The sequence below is a fragment of the Nomascus leucogenys genome, chromosome 18 (genome assembly GCF_006542625.1).
Source record: "Nomascus leucogenys isolate Asia chromosome 18, Asia_NLE_v1, whole genome shotgun sequence".
Taxonomy (NCBI): Eukaryota; Metazoa; Chordata; class Mammalia; order Primates; family Hylobatidae; genus Nomascus; species Nomascus leucogenys.
Window position 1 is genome coordinate 87321973 of NC_044398.1, and position 19629 is coordinate 87341601.

General features: G+C 48.6%; 1 protein-coding gene across 3 annotated transcripts in view; it reads left to right on the forward strand.

Annotated features, from left to right (window-relative positions):
- The first annotated feature begins 721 nt into the window (after window positions 1–721).
- ABCC6 (ATP binding cassette subfamily C member 6) overlaps window positions 722–19629 on the forward strand; it is a 74280-nt gene continuing 55372 nt past the window's right edge. Inside the window, exons 1-7 of one of the 3 annotated variants that reach the window (XM_030798036.1) lie at window positions 722–794; window positions 2369–2582; window positions 4233–4358; window positions 4498–4626; window positions 9654–9779; window positions 11858–11919; window positions 15257–15388. In XM_030798036.1, coding sequence (XP_030653896.1) covers window positions 4356–4358; window positions 4498–4626; window positions 9654–9779; window positions 11858–11919; window positions 15257–15388 — 452 coding nt within the window. In that variant the 5' untranslated portion in view covers window positions 722–794; window positions 2369–2582; window positions 4233–4355. Of the gene's footprint in view, window positions 795–2368; window positions 2589–4209; window positions 4359–4497; window positions 4627–9653; window positions 9780–11857; window positions 11920–15256; window positions 15389–19629 lie in introns of all 3 variants that reach the window. The other 2 variants (XM_030798035.1, XM_030798034.1) reach the window with 2 other exon arrangements.

The following is a 19629-nucleotide window of genomic DNA, read 5'->3' on the forward strand; positions in this document are numbered from 1 at the left end:
GAGCCCGCGGTGCAGGCTGGGGTGGGAGTTGGCAGGTGACCGCTACACCAGCAGAGTAAGACTGCAGGGCTGCGGCCCTCCCTCCCGTGCCCTTCTGTTCAGATACCCGAGGGGCCCATGTGCACTCCTGGGATCACACGACCAGAAAACAGGACCCCAGAGGTTTCTTGAGTCTCTGCTTACCAGGGCGGCTGGGTACAGCCCTGACAGCCCATTGCATAATCTTCTAAATTCTCCCCACCACCCTCCATTTCAGCAGCGAGGTGCCTGTGACGCGGTCTCCATCCTCTCGGCCTTGACCCGGTGGTCCCCGCGATTGGACGCCTAGGCGGTCACCAGGCCTCCTTGTTACTAACGTGTGCACACCTTTCAGTTCTGTCATCAGGATGAACTCCTGGAAATTGCTGGGTCCAAAGTGTTTGGGAAGTTTGGAGTGATTCTTGTTGCGGGGGGAAGAGGTAACTATGGAGGTGTCACTGAACTTTCAGGGGTTCCGGGACCCCCCAACCCGGTGCCTGTCCCAGCTCCCCGAGAGCCTCTCTTCCCCCCTCCCCCGTTTTCACCTCCCGTGGCCTCACCCCTGCCGCGCAGCTGGACCTTGCCCGGGGCCTCCCGATCCCGGAGCTCGAATCCCAGCCGGACCAGCCCAGGCCGACCAGACCAGCCCCGCCTCTTCCCTGGCAGGATCGCAGCCGAGCAGTCTGCCCAGAGACTTAGCGACAGACAGACGTTGGGATCCACGACGACAGAAGGCGCCGATGGCCGCGCCTGCTGAGCCCTGCGCGGGGCAGGGGGTGAGTGCCCCCCATCGCGCCCCACTCTCCTCTTCCAGGCTTGGTTTGGCTGCAGATCGCTCGGGCTGCGATACTGGGGAGAGGAGAGACCCCCAAATTCCTGGACCCAGGAAGCGAAGAGACTTACTCCGGCCCCCTCACTGCAGCGGGCTGGACTCCTTTCACCAAGCCAGCCCCCGAGAGCCCAGCTCTGTTTAAGGGGCCACCAGACCTCCCAGCTGCTAGGAGCTTTGACCCTTATTTGCATAAAGCTAGTGGGTACCCCAAGCCCTCCTACCCTGGAGAGCCCTTACCTCTCTGGTTTCTTTTTCCATTGCTCTTAGCAAAGGACTCCAGGGAGTGGAGTTCATGGGGTGGAGGTGGGGGTTGTAAACTGCCAGCATTTCGAGGGCCAGGGAGGTGAAGCAATAAGCTGGTATGAACTGAGGGCTTCCTCTGTGCCTAGCCTTGTGCCCAACCTTGTGCCATGCGGCTATGAACTTTGCTGCTATTAATCCATTTAATACAACTCATAGAGGTAGAGTCTCATTATCCCCCTTTTGCCGGGAAGGAAACTGAGACACAGAGAGGTTAAAGTTTGCACAGCCAGCGAGTTGTGAAACCAAGGGGAGTAAAAAGACAGCGGAGAGAGAATTGAAGAGGCGACATCCACTAAACTTCAGATTTCTTCTAGGGTAAGATAGGACCAGCAGACCTGCCGAGATGAAAATAACAGATCAAGCTGGGCCGGTGGCTCTTGCCTGTAATCCCAGTACCTAGGAGGCTGAGGCAGGAGGATTGCTTGAGGCCAGGAGTTCGAGACCAGCATGGGCAACACAGAGAGACCCCCATCTCTACAAAACATAAAAAAAAAAATTAGCCAGGCCTGGTGAGGCAGCTTATGCCTGTAATCCCAGCACTCTGGGAGGCTGAGGTGGGAGGATTGCTTGAGCCCAGAAAATTTGAAGCTTTGGTGAGCTTTGATTGTGCCACTTCAGCCTGGGCAACAGAGTGAGACCCTGTCTCTAAAATATAAATTAATTAATAATAAAAAATAAAAATAAATCATACATCAAGACCACCAGTCGAACAAGGTCTGGGGTCAGATAAGCCTGGGTCAGAGTCAGCTTTGCCACTTCCCATTTGTGTGGCCCTGAGGGAGGCAGTTCTCCAATCGGTACCTCAGTCTGCTGGTCTCTGAAATGGGGACAGTACTGCCTATGTCCTGGAGTTGTTACAAGGATTAACTGACAGTCTGTGCCTAGCAATGATTATGGAGCCCAGGTCTCCTAGACCACATGGCCCAGCTCCCTGGGTTCAAATCCCAGCCCTTCCACTCCTCTGCTGGGTAAAGTCAGCCAAGTTACTCAACCTCTCTGGTCCTCGGCTTCTTCATCTGCAAATCAATATAATTGCATCTACCTAGGCTTAATGTCAGGATGAAAGGAGTTGAGAATTAGTAGGTATTCCAAAGAGTACTTGGCGCATTTTTGTGTAAATGTTAAAGATCCAAAAAGTTGCCTGGCCCCCCGGGACAGGTGAGCTGGGTACCCCTGCCTTATACTATCCTAAGGGTCCTCCTGGTGTTCCCTCAGGTCTGGAACCAGACAGAGCCTGAACCTGCTGCCACCAGCCTGCTGAGCCTGTGCTTCCTGAGAACAGCAGGGGTCTGGGTGCCCCCCATGTACCTCTGGGTCCTTGGTCCCATCTACCTCCTCTTCATCCACCACCATGGCCGGGGCTATCTCCGGATGTCCCCACTCTTCAAAGCCAAGATGGTAGCTGCCATCCCTGGGAGCCTGGAACCAGGCAATGGTGGGGGAGGCAGGGGACAGGCTGGAACCTGGTGAAGTCTTAAATTAGACTCCTATCAGGGTGTAAAAGGGAATCCGTTAATCAAACAGAGCAATATTAGAGAGGCTACAGAGGTCAATTCAATGGAACACGGTTCTCCCAAACAGATTTTGTAATTCCGAAAATCCATGCATGCACAAACACACACATACACTCCCATGTTCCTGGACAGGTTATAGCTACCATAACCTGGCATTTTCCAAAACATACCATGTAGACTCTTGGATACACAAGGTAATTTCAGGGCCATATTAGGATGAACCTTTTAAAAAGTTATGCATTTATTTTTATGTTCCCCCACTGGCTGTATTATAGGACAATTTTTATATGTGATATGTATTTACTTTAGTGTGTTAAATAAACACTGGCATTCCAAGTGTGAGCCTTTCTGCCCATCCATCCTCTTCTACTCCATTCTGGTAGGCTTCCAAAGAATGTTCTTCAGAGTTCATTCATTCTTCTGCCATTGTGTTAATTTTTGCATTATCACCCACCACCATCCCAGGGGTTGGCAAACTTAAAGAGCCAAATAGTACATAGTATTTGAGACTTCGTGAGCCAGGTAATCTTCCTTCCGAACACTAAACTCTGCCATTCCAGAATGAACGCAATAGTCATAACCCTAGACAACAGTCATGACTGTGTTACTTTTTTTCTTTTTTGAGATGCAGTTTTGCTCTTGTACTGGAGTGCAATGGTGCAATCTCAGCTCTCTGCAACCTCTGCCTCCTGGGTTCAAGTGGTTCTCCTGTCTCAGGCTCCCCAGTAGCTGGGAATACAGGTGCCTGCCACCACACCTCACTATTTTTTTGTATTTTTAGTAGAAACAGGGTTTCGCCATGTTGGCCAGGCTGGTCTCCAACTCCTGACCTCAGGTGATCTGCCTGCCTTGGCCTGCCAAAGCGCTGGGATTACAGGTGTGAGCCACCACCCCCAGCTGACTGTGTTTCAATAAAACTTTATTTGTAGTCACTGAAATTTGGATTTCGTGTAATTTTCACCTGTCATGACATACGCTTTTTATTTTTCTTTGATGATTGATAGTTTGCCAACTTCTGCTTTAAACTGAGGTTCTTTGAGCAGTTCCTCCAATGTGCCTTAGCTCTGGCCTTCCCTCTGGTGTGTCCATGTTCTCTCATTTTCTTCCTTCCTTTTATTCAATAGAGAAACCAATATATATTAGAGAGACCCTAGAAACTTACTGGCCCAAAAGAGAGTTGCTCCTTGATTTCATAGCAGGGATTGAAAAATGACTTGGAGAGAGGACAGTTTTTTACCTGGTGAGTACATTTCATTTCCTGCTGTTTCTTCACAGCCAAAGTCATCTCACATGTGCACGATTGGAGCACTTCCTGCATTTTGGAAAACACTCAGTTGGCTCAAGCCCTTGCTGTGCATTATTTATATGACAGTTACAGGTCAGGGCTGATCTGCAATGCCCTTTACACATTGTTCACGTTGGCACGTTGCTAGCTGGTGACCCTGGTATACTCAGTATCAGCCGGAAGGTTGCAGAACCAGCTCCCAGTTGGACATGGGGTCGCCCACCAGTTTGCTGTGACCTCTCTTATTGCCCCCCAAGCTTATCTAAGCCTGTATCCTCAGGTGCTTGGATTCGCCCTCATAGTCCTGTGTACCTCTAGCGTGGCTGTCGCTCTTTGGAAAATCCAACAGGGAACGCCTGAGGCCCCAGAATTCCTCATTCATCCTACTGTGTGGCTCACCACGATGGTAACGATGCCTTCAGTCTGGAGCCTGGCTGCCTCCCAGCTGCTGCTTTGCCTGCCACAGTGGAGAACAAGGGGAAGAGAAGAGGCTCCCTGCAGCCTCCCACCCTCCCCTAAGGGGCCTCCCTGACTTTCCTGTCCAGAGCTTCGCAGTGTTCCTGATTCACACCGAGAGGAAAAAGGGAGTCCAGTCATCTGGAGTGCTGTTTGGTTACTGGCTTCTCTGCTTTGTCTTGCCAGCTACCAACGCTGCCCAGCAAGCCTCCGGAGGGGTAAGTCGGGGCGTGGGCCATCCCAGGAAACCAAAATGGTGGCTCATGCCTTGGGTCCCTTCCTTTCTCCTCCTGTTTCCACATATGACTTATTCTCTATACAGTGACACACACAAGCCAGACACTTACACTCTAGAGACACAAAATCCACTCCCACACCTGTAAGTACCCACCATCCCATACATTTCTTATCAACACAATTTCCTGTCTTACACGCCCACATCACACGTGCCACTTGCACATGATGCACACACTTACAGGCACTGATGCATACATCACACAAGCACATGCATGCATGCACACACAACCTGGGCACAGACACACCTGTGTGCACACATACCCCTAGGTGCACGTCTCCCCTCATCTCATGGATTCACCCTCCCCATGTGCCTATGCACCTATATTTACACACTCATTCTGCACACCCACTCATATTTCTGTTGCCCAATCTGGGAAGCAGCTTTTTTTTTTTTTTTTAAGAGGCTTGCTCTGTCACCCAGGCTGGAATGAAGTGGCACAATCTCGGCTCACTGCAATTTCGGCCTCTCGGGTTCAAGCGATTCTCCTGCCTCCGCTTCCTGTGTAGCTGCGATTACAGATGCATGCCACTACACCTGGCTAGTTTTTGTATTTTTAGTAGAGACGAGGTTTCACCATGTTGGCCAGGCTGGTCTCGAGCTCCTGACCTCAAGTGATCCGCCCGTCTTGGCCTCCCAAAGTGTTGGATTACAGGCATGAGCCACTGCGTCCGGCCGGAAGCAGCGTTTCTATACTAGGAGATGTGATGGGTCATTTTCTCTGTAAAGAGAAAAACATGTAGTCTAGACCAACTTCTCTCAGCCTCAGCTTTAGCAACATTGTGGCCAGATAATTCTTTGTTGGGCGGACAGGGCTGTCCTGTTTGCTATAGGGTATGAAGCAGCATCCCTGGCTTCTGCCCATAGATGCCCGTAGCATACCATCCAATTGCAGTAACCCAAAATGTCTCCAGATATCACCAAGTGTCCCTGGGGGTGAGGAGGACAAAGTCACCCACCTATTGAGAGGCACTGGCCTCGACAGAGTGCTTAGCCAAGGCTTCTGGGAGAGGGAGTTATCTTAACACCAGTGAACAGGCTGCAGCAGGTTTCAGATATTTCACTTCATTATTTTATTTTTGTGGAAACAACATCATGCTTTGTTGCCCAGGCTGATCTTGAACTCCCGGGCTCGAGCAATTCTCTGACCTCAGCCTCCTAAAATGCTGGGATTAGAGGCATGAGCCACCATGTCTGGACTCATAGATCATTTCTTGAGTCCAGTGGTTACTCCACCCTGCCCCTAAAGGAGAAGGTAGAGAAGCATCACCCTGTCCTTAAGGACAGAGTTTTTATTTTTTGTTTGTTCATTCTGAGACAGAGTCTTGCTCTATTGCCCAGGCTGGAGTGCAGTGGCACGATCTGGGCTCACTACAACCTCCACCTCCCGGGTTCAATCGATTCCCATACCTCAGCCTCCCAAGTAGCTGGGATTACAGGCATGTGCCACCATGCCCAGCTAATTTTTGTATTTTTAGTAGAGACAGGGTTTCAACATGTTGGCCAGGCTCGTCTCAAATGCATGACCTCAAGTGACTCACCTGCCTTGGCCTCCCAAGTGCTGGGATTACAGGCATGAGCCACAGCGCCTGACCAAGGACAGAGTTTTTAAAAGAGTAACCTTTGTAACTAAGGGGAAATTCCACAGGTTATTCAGTAATTTCTGAAATGGTGGGTTCCCGCAGTTGACACAAGTCAGCTTTTTGGGACACAGCATAGAAACAATAATACTGGGACCATATACACTCTGGGGTTCCAACCATGTGCCAGGCACTGTGGCAGGCACTTACACACCTCTCCTCATTGGATTTTCACAAGAGTTCACAGTGATGGATTCTTTTTTATTTTTTTGAATAGAAATAGAAACAAAGCCTCATTATGTTCCCAAGGCTGGTCTCAAACTCCTGGGCTCAAGTGATCTTTCCACCTAAGCCTCCCAAAGTGCTGGGATTACAGGCTTGAGCCAATGTGCTCAGCCAATGATGGGTTCTAGATGTCCCATTTTAAAGATGAGGGAGAGTAAGGCTAGGAGAAGGGAATGACGGCCTCGGGGCCACAGAGGTTGGGAGTGCAGAGCCTGAGTTCATCTCAGGAAAATTCAGAACAAACTTTCTGAGAGAAACAGTGGGGAAAACAGTGGGAGTTTAGGGAAGATGGGCCATATTGTCATTGGAAAATCCAATTGTCTGCTATCTGCCAAAAAAAAAAAAAAACCCAAAACTAGAAGAGTGTAAAATCCAGTAGAGGAATCATGATTTAAAACTAGGGCTCTGGTTTAAAGCCATAAAAACCCAGTTCACACTAGCTTAAGGAAAAGGGAAGGTCAGGGGGGTTCATTAGCTCATGCATCTATTAGCTCACACCCATGGGATCTCCCAGGCATGACTGATCCAGGCCTGGGACCAGGTACCATCACCAGATCTCCGCTTCTGCCTCTTGGCTCTGCCATGTTAGCTTGATTCTCCAATGGAGTGGCAAGAAGAGCCACCAACACCTTCAGACTTACATTCTACCACATAGCAAACCCAGCAGAATCTCCCGATGGTTCCAGCTCTCAAGTACCCAGCATGGGGTGCTATGTGCATTCCTAACCCTGCCATGGTAGCCAAAAGACGAGAACATATTCATTGGCCAGGCCTCAATCACCCACCCAGCCTTGGAGTAGAGTCAGTTCTACACAAATCACACGCCTGAACACAAGCGAAAAGACTTAGGAAGAAAGAAAATCAGTACATGGAGGAGATCTCTGCACTCCCATGATTATTACAGCACTGTTCACAATAAACAAGATTTGGAAGCAACCTAAGTGACCATCAACAGATGAACTGATAAAGAAAATGTGGTATATATACACAATGGAGTACAATGCAGCCATAAAAAAGAATGAGGTACTGTCATTTTCAACAACATGGATGTTAAGTGAAATAAGCCAGGCATGGAAAGACAAACTTTACATGTTCTCACTTATTTGTGAAAGCTAAAAATTAAAACAATTTAACTTATGAACATACAGAGTAGACGGAAGGTTACTAGAGGCTAGGAAGGATAGTGGGTCGGGGAAATGGGGATGGTTAATGGGTACAAAAAAATAGAAAGAATAATACTTATTTGATAGCACAACAGGGTGACTATAGGCAATAATAATTTAATTGTACATTTTAAAATAACTAAACGAGGCTGGACACAGTGGCTCACACCTGTAATTCCAGCACTTTGGGAGGCCAAGGCAGGAGGATCATCTGAGGTCAGGAGTTCAAGACCAGCCTGGGCAACATGGTGAAACCCCATCTCTACTAAAAATACAAAAAAATTAGCCAGGCATGGTGGTGCACACCTGAATCTCAGATATTCAGGAGGCTGAGGCAGGAGAATCACTTGAACCCAAGAGACGGAGGTTGCAGTGAGCCAACATCAAGCCATTGCACTCCAGCCTGAGCAACAGAGTGAGACTCCAACTCAATAATAAACTAAAAAATAAAATAACTAAAAGAGTAAAATGGATCATTTGTAACAGAAAGGATAAATCATTGAGGGGATGGAGACCTCATTTACCTTGATGTGATTATTATGCTTTGCATGCCTGTATCAAAATATCTCACATCACCCAGAAATATATATATCAGACCGGGCGCAGTGGCTCGTGCTTGTAATCCCAGCACTTTGGGAGGCCGAGGCAGGTGGATCACCTGAGGTCAGGAGTTCAAGACCAGCCTGGCCTACATGGTAAAACTCCATCTCTTCTAAAAATACAAAAATTAGCCAGGGGTCATGGCACATGCCTGTAATCCCAGCTACTCAGGAGGCTGAGGCAGGAGAATCGCTTGAACCCAGGAGGCGGAAGGTGCAGTGAGCCGAGATCATGCCACTGCACACCAGCCTGGGTGACAAAGCAAGACTCTATCTCAAAAAAAAAAAAAAACCAAGTATATATATACTTATACACACACACACACACACACACCTACAATTAAAAAATAAAAAAATTTTTAAATTAAAAAAATAAAGAAAATTAGGGTGTTTCTGACCAGATGACAGGGCAGCAGATGCAAAAATCATCATGATGTGGCAGCAGGAGCATCACAATTTGGACCAGATCATCTGCGTGTCCTTGAACAAGGTGCTGTAACTTCTCTGAGCCTTGATTTCCCCATGAGTCAAAGGAAGCAAGTAAACTCCAGCTGATGAGACTGTGTATGGCAAGAATGCCGCATGTGCCCAGGGCAGGGCCAGTGCTCAATAAAACCAGCTCTCATCTCTGGAAACCAGAGAACCCTGGCCAAGGGGGAGCAGGGTTGAAGATTGGGGTAGAGGGTGGAATGGAGAAAGGATTTCTTTTGTGGCACAAAGAAGAAGGTAAAGTGTTTCTTCATCTCATTGTCCCAGCAGCTGTGGCCAATCATCACGTGGCTAAGGACAAACCCCAGACACAGCCCTGGCCCACCATTTGTATAGACATAATATTATAAATTGGGTATTTGAAAATTAGGACCTGCTGGGCGTGGTGGCTCATGCCTGTAATCCCAACACTTTGGGAGGCCAAGGCAGGCAGATCACTTTAGGTCAGGAGTTTGAGGCCAGCCTGGCCAACATGGCAAAACCCCATCTCTACTAAAAATATAAAAAAAAATTAGCCAGGCATGGTGATGGGCACCTGTAATCCCAACTACTCAGGAGGCGGAAGCAGGAGAATCACTTGAACCCAAGAGGCAGAGGTTGCAGGGAGCCGAGATCATGCCACTGCACTTCAGCATGGGTGACAGAGTAAGACTTTGTCTTTAAAAAAAAAAAAAGAAAAGAAAATTAGAACCACTAGGAAAGCCAGGGCTCTGGCTTTCAAATACTCTTGCCCTGGTCCCCAGCATGGGCACTGACCCCAGATCAGAAACCTTTTCTCTCCTCTGAGCACCCTCCTCTGCCTTCATTCCTTACCTTCTGCTTTCCCTCCCACAGGGCTTCCAGAGCGACCCTGTCCGCCACCTGTCCACCTACCTATGCCTGTCTCTGGTGGTGGCACAATTTGTGCTGTCCTGCCTGGCGGATCAACCCCCCTTCTTCCCTGAAGACCCCCAGCAGTCTGTAAGTCACCAAGTTCCAACCTCATTCCTGTTCCACTTTGAGGTCTCAGTCTCCCCCAGGTGACCAAAGTCTTTAATTTTTTATTCATTTAGCCATTCAGCAAAAAGTGCATTGCATTTCTACTCGACGCCACAGTTGGCAGACTTTTTCTATATGGGCCAAGAGAAAATATTTTGGACTCTGTGAGCCACACAGTGATCTCAGTGGCAACTACTCAACTCTGCCATTGAACACAAAAGCAGAATATGTCAACAAATTTCATGGCTGTGTTGCAATAAAACTATTTGCAGAAACAGGCAGTGGGCCAGATTTGGTCAGAGCTTGCCAACCCCCCCGCCATGCCCTAGCAAGGGCATAAGGATCTATGGTGAACAAGCAGAGTTTCCGTTCTCATGTAGCTACTGGTCAAGCAGGGGAACCAGACGTTGGTCAGATAATTAGACAAATATGTTGAAAATTGGATGGTCACAGTGGCTCATGCCTGTAATCCCAACACTTTGGGAGGCCGAGGCAGGTGGATCACTTGAGGTCGAGAGTTCAAAGCCAGCCTGGCCAACATGGTAAGGCCTCATCTCTTCTAAAATTACAAAAATTAGCCAGGCATGGTGGTACACACCTGTAATCCCAGCTACTCGGGAGGTTGAGGCAGGAGATTGCTTGAATCTGGGATGTGGAGGTTCCAGGGAGCCGACACTGTGCCATTGCACTCCAGCCTGATCAACAAGAGCGAAACTCCACCAAAAAAAAAAAAAAAAAACAAGGAAAAAGAAAATTACCCCTGAGTAAGTGCTCCATAGAAGAAGCTCATGAGAGACTGAGAGGTTTACAATAGGTAACACTGAAGCAGTCTGTGAAATCAAGAAACAATTCTTTTGTGGAAGAGACTGATCTGACATCATATAAGTAGATGTTCAAATGGGGCCAGATGCAGTGGATCATGCCTGTAATCTCAACACTTGGGGAGACCGAGGAAGGAGGATTGTTTGTGCCCAGGTGTTCTAGATCAGACTAGGCAACGTAGTGAGACCCCATCTCTACAAAAAGGTTTTTAAAAATAGCCAAGTGTGGTAGTGCATGCCTGTAGTCCCACTACAGGGTAGCTCTGTGGAGACTGAAGCAGGAGGATTGCTTGAATCCAAGAGATAAAGGCTACAGTGAGCTATGATTGCACCATTGCACTCCAGCCTGGGTGACAGAGCGAGACCCTGTTTTCAAAAAAAAAAAAAAAAAAATTGCTCGAAGGCTTGAGAATAGCTAAAACTATCATAGGAATCTTTTTTGCACCTACCAGAGTAGCAACAAAATTTAAAAATTGATAAGCTGTGATGGCAGAAACGTGGTGAAATGGGCACCTTCACGCCTTATTGGTAAAGAGTACAGACTGTTGGAATCTTCCTGGCTCACCTGACAAAATCGCATGACAGGTCTCTCTTCACAACATTTGCCGAGGGATATTGTCCAGGATCTCATTGTCTTCGTTTTGCAGGGTCCTTGCTTTTGAGAAGCAAGGCAAGGCTTTGGTTTCAGTATAATCATAGTTATTCTTCTGAGCCACTGTTAGCTCTGACGTTGTGGACATTGTCAGGCCTGTGGCCCAACGTCTTTTTACCCTGCCTGCTGGGAAGCACCAAGCTCACTGGTGTGCATCTCTGGCAAGGAGACCGGGCACCTCTATGTGTACTTTCAGTAGAAAATACACCGTCAGGGCTGGGTGTAGTGGCTCATGCCTATAATCCCAGCACTTTGGGAGGCCGAGATAGGCAGATCACTTGAGGTTAGGAGTTTGAGACCAGCCTGGCCAACATGGTGAAACCCTGTCTCTACTAAAAATACAAAAAATTAGCTGTGTGTGGTGACACACACGTGTCATCCCAGCTCTTTGGAAGGCTGAGGCAGGAGAATCACTTGAACCCAGGAGGCAGAGGTAGTAGTGAGCCAAGATCACACCACTGTACTCTAGCCTGGGCAACAGAGCGAAACCCTGTCTCAAAAAAAAAAAAAAAAAAAAAAAAATACACAGTTCGTCCTGTCTTCCTACCTTGCCACATATTTCCCTTCTCCATTTTTCTCTGTTGCAGAACCCCTGTCCAGAGGCTGGGGCCTCCTTCCCCTCCAAAGCCATGTTCTGGTGGGTTTCTGGGTAAGTAAACTCGCAGGGAAGGGTTGGGATGGTACCTCACCCGCCTGCATTTGCTGCTCTGATTCCCACCCATGGCCCTTCCAGTATGCTTACAAAGGCCAGCAAGTCTTTCTCCATCCCAGCTTCAGTGCTTTCTTCTTCGTGTTCAGTGTCCACCATCTGCATCCTGTTCCCATTCACTCACTGGAGTGAGATCTGGATTTGAATCCCGCCTCTGCCTGTTAGCAGGCCATGTCACAAACCCCCGGAGTCTCAGTTTTCCCTCTGTAAAATGGGGATGACTCAACCTGCATGAGACGGAAAGTGCTTAGTGCTTGCACACAGCAGGTGCTTAATAGTAATAGAATTGTCTCCAATACTTGATTTCAGTCATTCCACCAACATTTAATAGGCACCTACTATGTGCTAAGCCCCAGGGGTGAGGAGATACAGGAGCAAGTGTCTACTTTCTAGAAGGTTCCAGACACATTGAGAAAACAGCTGCTTCTCCAGGGCCAGCTCACAAGGCACTTGAGGATGTGCTCCCTCCTGACCACACTGCATTCAGATCTCAGTAGCACCTGACATGTGGATTTGAATCCTGGCCCTACCACTTCCTAGCTGTGTAGCTTTGGACAAGTTACTTAACCTCTCTATGCCTCAATCTCCACTCCTTCAAAATGGGATTAATAGTAGCACCTACCTCATAGGGTTGGAAGTTTAAATAAGATCAGATCTGTAAAGCACTTAGAACAGGGCCTGGCAAATAATGAGTGTAAGTGGTAATTATTTTTCTTTTCTTTTGAGATGGAGTTCCACTCTTGTTGCCGAGGCTGGAGTACAATAGCACGATCTTGGCTCACTGCAACCTCTGCCTCTCGGGTTCAAGCAATTCTCCTGCCTCAGCCTCCCGAGTAGCTGAGATTACAGGCATGCACCATTACGCTCGGCCAATTTTCTAATTTTAGTAGAGACAGTGTTTCTCCATGTTGGTGAGGCTGATCTCAAACTCCTGACCTCAGGTGATCTGCCCGCCTAGGCCTCCCAAAGTGCTGGGATTACAGGCATGAGCCACTGTGCCCGGGCTATTCTTTTTCTTTTTTTTTTTTTTGAGACAGAGTTTCACTCTTGTTGCCCAGGCTGCAGTGCAATGAATGGCACGATCTCAGCTCACTGCAACCTCCACCTCCCAGGTTCAAGCAATTCTCCTGCCTCAGCCTCCCAAGTAGCTGGGATTACAGGTGACTGCCATCATGCCCAGCTAATTTTTGTAGTTTTTTGTAGAGACCGGGTTTCACCATGTTGGCCAGGCTGGTCTCAAACTCCTGACCTCAAGTGATCTACCCCCCTCGGCCTCCCAAAGTGGTGGGATTACAGGCATAAGCCACCGCACCCGGCCTAAATGGCTGTTAAATAAATGGAAAATACCGGGCTTTGAATGTGTGGAATTGGTAGAAAGAGCTTAGAGGTTTTCTAAACGGCTCTACTGGGGGGTCCAGACCCTGCTTCCCAAACATAAGCATTTATGGACCACTCTTGATGCTTTTTTGTCCTATTGGGGCAAAAACTAAATTGAGTTACTTTTTTTACTCTAATAAACTGTTTTTAAAAAGAAACTCTCTATCACTGCTAAAATAGGAAAAATCTATAGCATTACTTGACATATAGGAGAACTCCAAAAATAATTTCAGAGAAAATCAAGCCACGTTAATAATTTCTATGTCAGAACAGTTGCTTCCCCAAGTTGGCTCCGCATTAGAAAAGGGAACTTGGTGGCCTGGCGCAGTGGCTCACGCCTATAATCCCAACACCTTGGGAGGCTGAGGCAGGTGGATCACCCAAGGTCAGGAGTTCGAGACCAGCCTGACCAAATAGTGAAACCTCATCTCTACTAAAAATATAAAAATTAGCCAGGTGTGATGGTGGGAGCCTGTAATCCCAGCCACTTGGGAGGCTGAGGCAGGAGAATCACTTGAACCCAGGAGGTGGAGGTTGCAGTGAGCCAAGATCACACCAGTGCACTGCAGCCTGGGCAACAGAGTGAGACTCCATCTCAAAAAAATAAAAAGAATAAAAATAAAAAAGAAAAGGGAACTTGGTAAGGCTTAGAGAAGAGTCAGAGACCAGAACCGGGCAAGACCTTCTGGCTGGTGTCATCAGAAAGATTAAAGAGACCTGAGGCCAGGTGCAGTGGCTCACACCCATAATCCCAACACTTTGGAAGGCCAACCCCGACCGATCACTTGAGGCCAGGAGTTCGAGACTGGCCTGGCCAACATGGCAAAATCCCGTCTCTACTATAAACAAAAAAATTAGCCAGGTGTGGTGGCTTACGCCTGTAGTCCTAGCACTTTGGGAGGCTGAGGTGGGAGGATTGCTTGAGGCCAGTACGTCGAGACCAGCCTGGCCAACATGGTGATACCCCAACTAAAAACACAAAAATCAGCCAGACGTGATGGTGGACGCTTATAATTTCAACTACTCAGGAGGCTGCGGCATAAGAATCGCTTGAGCCAGGGAGGCGGAGGTTGCAGTGAGCCCAGATCACGCCAATGCACTCCAGCCTAGGCAACAGAGTGAGACTCCGTCTCAAAAAATAATAATAATTAAAAAAATAAAGCTGAGGGAGGAGTTCAAGCTTCTTCTACAGTGATAGTTTTGGACAATGGACTTCTGACTCCCAGGGTAATGTCTGCTTCCCTTGCCAAGGGCTATCCCTTGGTTTAGCCACTGAATCTCTCTACACTTCTTTTCCTTCCCCATCTGTAAAATAGATCTATAATAATATACTCATACATTTATACAATTATAAACTATCAATTTACAGGCTGCGTGTGGTGGCTCATGCCTGTAATCCCAGCAATTTGGGAGGCTGAGGCAGGTGGATCACCTGAGGCCAGGAGTTCGAGACCAGCCTGGCCAACATGGTGAAACTCCATCTCTACAAAAAATGCAAAAATTAGCCGGGTATGGTGGTGGGTGCCTGTAATCTCAGCTACTCAGGAGGCTGAGGTGGGAGAATCGCTTGAACCTGGGAGGTGGAGGTTGCAGTGAGCCGAGATTGCGCCACTGCACTCCAGCCTGGGAGACAGAGCAAGACTCCATCTCAAACAAACAAACAAACAATAATAATCTACCTTATGGGTTCATGTAAGAATTAATGAGACAATCTTTGTGAAATGAGAAATGCCCTGCAGATGTTAGGTAGGGTTAGTGAATTGCTTTCTTTTTACTCAGGGGCCAGCAGAGGTACAGAGAGGTAAAGTGACTTACCCAGGGTCACACAGCTACTCACCTGGCCAGGATCCTGCAGGGGAGAATGGCAGGAAAAGCTTTCCCTGGTGTGCCTCTTTTGCAGGCTGGTCTGGAGGGGATATAGGAGGCCACTGAGACCAAAAGACCTCTGGTCACTTGGGAGAGAAAACTCCTCAGAAGAACTTGTCTCCCAGCTTGAAAAGGAGTGGATGAGGAACCGCAGTGCAGCCCGGAGGTAAGTGGGTGGAGGCCAAGAACTCATCTGGATGCTCCTTGAGAAAAGCTCATCATTGGCCGAGTGTGGTGGCTCAGGCCTGTAATCCCAGCATTTTGGGAGGCCGAGGCAGGTGGATCACAAGGTCAGGAGTTCAAGACCAATCTGGCCAACATAGCGAAACCCCATCTCTGCTAAAAATACAAAAATTAGCTGGGCGTGGTGGTGGGCACCTGTAATCCCAGCTACTCAGGAGGCTGAGGCAGGAGAATCATTTGAACCCAGGAGGCAGAGGTTGCAGCGAGTGGAGATGTCACCACTGCACTCCAGCCAGAGTGACAGGGCGAGACTCCATCTCAAAAAAAAAAAAAAGAAAAAAAAGAAAAGCTCATCATTTGACCCCCAGTCCAGCCCCCAACGCTATTCTTGCTGCACTACTGCCTCCCCACCTTGCCTTCCAGCTGATCCCACTGAGTAGTATCAGGTTCAAGATATGGTTCCTCCAAGAACGCATCACAGGTTCCTACAAACAGGTTCCTACAAATGGGGAAACGGCAGAATGACAGGCAGGAAAGAGAAGAGGTATTTTAAGGCCGGGGTGGAGGGTTGGGAGGTGACTCATAACACGCAGGCAGCTGCTCACTTAAGGTATAACCTGAGCAGTTCCTTTCCTGGGCCTCAGTTTTCTCATCTGTTCAGTGGGGATGTCATTAGCCCCAGCTCATAGCTTATGGGGATGGAAAAAAAAGATGATTTACAGAAAAGAACTTGCAAATGTCTTGCAAATGGGAAGTGCTCAAGCGCTGTCAGTCATCCAGAGGGTGTTAAGATCTTTGGAGTTATCCACTCTGTCCACTCCTGCCCTCAGTGGCATCTCTGGAAACTTCTCTGCAGCCCTTAGAGCCTGGGATGCCTCATTTGAGAAACTCTGGTCTAGATAAATTAGCCTACATAGGATTAGATAAAATTGGGTTAAATGTTGCCCTGCCTTCAAATAGTGATGACCTTGGACGTTGCTTAACCTCACTGGACCTTGGTGTTTCAGGAGACACAACAAAGAAGTAAGTCAGCTCTGTGGGAAGTTCCCTGCATACTCTGGGATTTTGTGGTAGTGGTTGCAGATGGCTGAATCCCACACATTAAGGGAGACAGAGAAGAGAGAGAGTGATACTATAGGCTCACACAGCTAAGGGGATCTAGCCTCAGGTGTTGCTGGATCAGGGGACTCACATGATGTCAGGATTCTCTCCTTTCATCTCCCATCCCAACTATTATCTATGTGTTGGTCTCTCCATAAGGCCTATCCCATCCCATGCAAGTTCAGCAAATTCCAGCAGAATGAGAGAGCATCTCTCTCCTAAGGTCCACATAGAAAATCCCAAGGAAGGCCTCTAATTGGCCTGGCTCAAGTCATGTGCCTGTCAGGGGCCAATCCCATGCCCAGGGGGCTGGTTCCATGACTTGTGGTCCCTTCAGAGCCACAGAAGAGGGTAGGCGCTGTTCCCACAAAGGAAGGGCATGTGTTTTTCCAAACAGAGTAAGTAGTGTGAGAGAACCAAAACATCAGTTCTCTCTCACCCCAGGCATGGCTTGCTGGACCCCCTTCACTGGGTTGGTTGGTTGGTTGGTTGGTTGGTTTTTTGAGACAGAGTCTCACTCTGTCACCCAGGCTAGAGTGCAGTGGCATGATCTCGGCTCACTGCAACCTCCACCTCCTGGGTTCAAGCGATTCTCCTGCCTCAGCCTTCCGAGTAGCTGGGACCACAGGCGTGTGCCACCACATCTGGCTCATTTTTTAATTTTTTTAGTAGAGACAAGGTCTCACCATGTTGGCCAGGGTGATCTTGAACTCCTGACCTCAGGGGATCTGCCTGCCTTGGCCTCTCAAAGTGCTGGGATTACAGGTGTGAGCTACTGCACCTGACTCACCCTCTACTTTTAAATGATTTTACAGAAGTGGCAGAATTCAGTCCACAAGGGCTCTGGAAGGAGCCTCTGCCAACTCCTGGCATCCCCAGCCAACATGAAAATTACAGGTCACCCAACACTAGAACTAAAGGGTAGAAACATTCTCCAGAACAGTTTGAGAATCCTCCCATAAACAGTTGACAGAAAGAAAGGGGAAAGATGGGGTTATATAAAGACCAGGCTCCATCAGCTTCTGAACCAACTGACTGCACCCACAGAGAACTTTGGTTTTCTTTCTGAAGTATTTTGCAACTACTGGGGGAAGGGAGAGGGCGTCCTCCTGAGAGGCCACACAACAGCCACCTGCTGGTCAAGTCAGCTTCACTAATTTTTGTATTTTTTATTAGAGGCGGGGTTTCTCCATGTTACTCAGGCTATCAGACTGGCCCTGAACTCCTGACCTCAGGTGATTCGCCCACCTCGGCCTCCCAAAGTGCTGGGATTAGAGGTGTGAGCCACCACGCCCGGCCTCCACCACTCCCTTTTGTATCCCCCAACTCACACCTTGCCCATGCCACTCATGCATACCCCCTGCCTTGCCCCACTATCATTTGTGAGAGCTGCACTAAATGGCCTTCAGTCCAGAGACCAGACGTCAGACAGCAATCTGGACATCTTCCTTGATTGGAGGTGAGACCTGCAGGAGAGGAAAACGCTTGCTATGGAGCCTGCAGCCTGAACACACTGACTCTCTGACGCAAACAGCTCAAATAGAACTGAGCAAAACCTCAGCCAGAAAGAAAACTTTCCAGTCAACTCTTCCCCGACCCCATTTTGCAGATGGAAACACTAAGGCTCAGAGGAGAGGAGACAGAGCAGGCACTGGAACCACAGTCTCCTGGCTCCAAAGCCAAGTTCTGTCCACCCAGCCAAGCTCCTTCCTTCCTTCTATAAATTTTTATAACAGTATGTGCGGGGGGCACTCTTGTTAGGCCCTTTGCGCACATCACTCAATCTGTTTTTCCCATTCATTTGACAAGTGTTTATTGAGCTCCTACTGTTTGCAGGAGCTGGACTCTATACTAGGGACATCTTGGTGGAAAATACAGGCAAAGTCTACCCACCTGGGGTTCTAACGAGACAAAGAGAGGGTTGGAGCCATGGGCATGGCTGTGAAGGCAATGGATTAAATGGCAGGATCAGAGCGGAAGGGGTGGCCAGGGATGCTCTCTGTATGGGAGGGGCATCTTCTTGGCTTTGAGACCCAAATGCCAAAATATTTGTGAGCAGCAGGCCACACCCACTCAGTAACAGAGCTGAACCACAACCCTCCATAGATGCCAAACCAAACACCAGATCAGACCAATAATGTGGAACAAAGACCTTGGCCTTGAAGGGTCTGGCCACCTGAGCTCACCAGAGTTTTTTTCTTATGCTTCTTTTTTTAATTATTATTTTATTATGGTGAGGTTGGGGGTCCTTAGTGCACAAGAAACCCTCTACGAACCATAAATCAAGATGTAGGCTCAAATCCCTGCTCTGCCCTTGCTGTGTGACCTCGGGTGGCTGTCACCACCTCTCAGAGCCTCAGCTTCCTCTTCTGTAAAATGGAGAGCCTAATAATGCCCACCTGGCAAGGGGACCCAGGGGAGTCAGTGAGCTCCTTCGTGTAAAGAGCTGATCCCAGCACGTGGCCCCGGGTCACAGACCTGTAATGGGGATTGAAATTACTGAGAAGTGGCCAGGCATGGTGGCTCACACCTGTAATCCCAGCACTTTGGGAGGCCGAGGCAGGTGGATCACCTGAGGTCAGGAGTTTAAGACCAGCCTGGCTAACATTGTGAAACCCTGTCTCTACTAAAAATACAAAAATTAGCCAGGCATCGTGGCTTGTGCCTGTAATCCCAGCTACTCAGGAGGCTGAGGCAGCAGAATTGCTTGAACCCAGGAGGAAGGGGTTGCGGTGAGCCGAGATTGCTACACTGCACTCCAGTCTGGGCGACAAGAGTGAAACTCTGTCTCAAAAAAAAAAAAAAAAAAAAAAAGAAATTACTGATAACCTTATAGGTTGTCAGAGCCACAGGGGACTCAGCGGGGGACCACACCCATCCTCTCACACACGGAGAGAGGAGCAGCGTGCCTGAGCAGGACCATACAGCAACCGGACTGTCAGCAGCTGCATCGCCCCAGCCTCTCCTTTACAGCCCGGGGCTTCTGACCTGCCTCAGAGGGGCCCTCGGGCCTCCCCCTATCTCCTCCTCTCCTTCCCTCACCTTAGCTCTTCTCTGTGGCCCCTGGTTATGGCCAAAGGCTGGGGATCTTATTAGTTTGAGGCAGCCTGAGCTTCTGTCTGC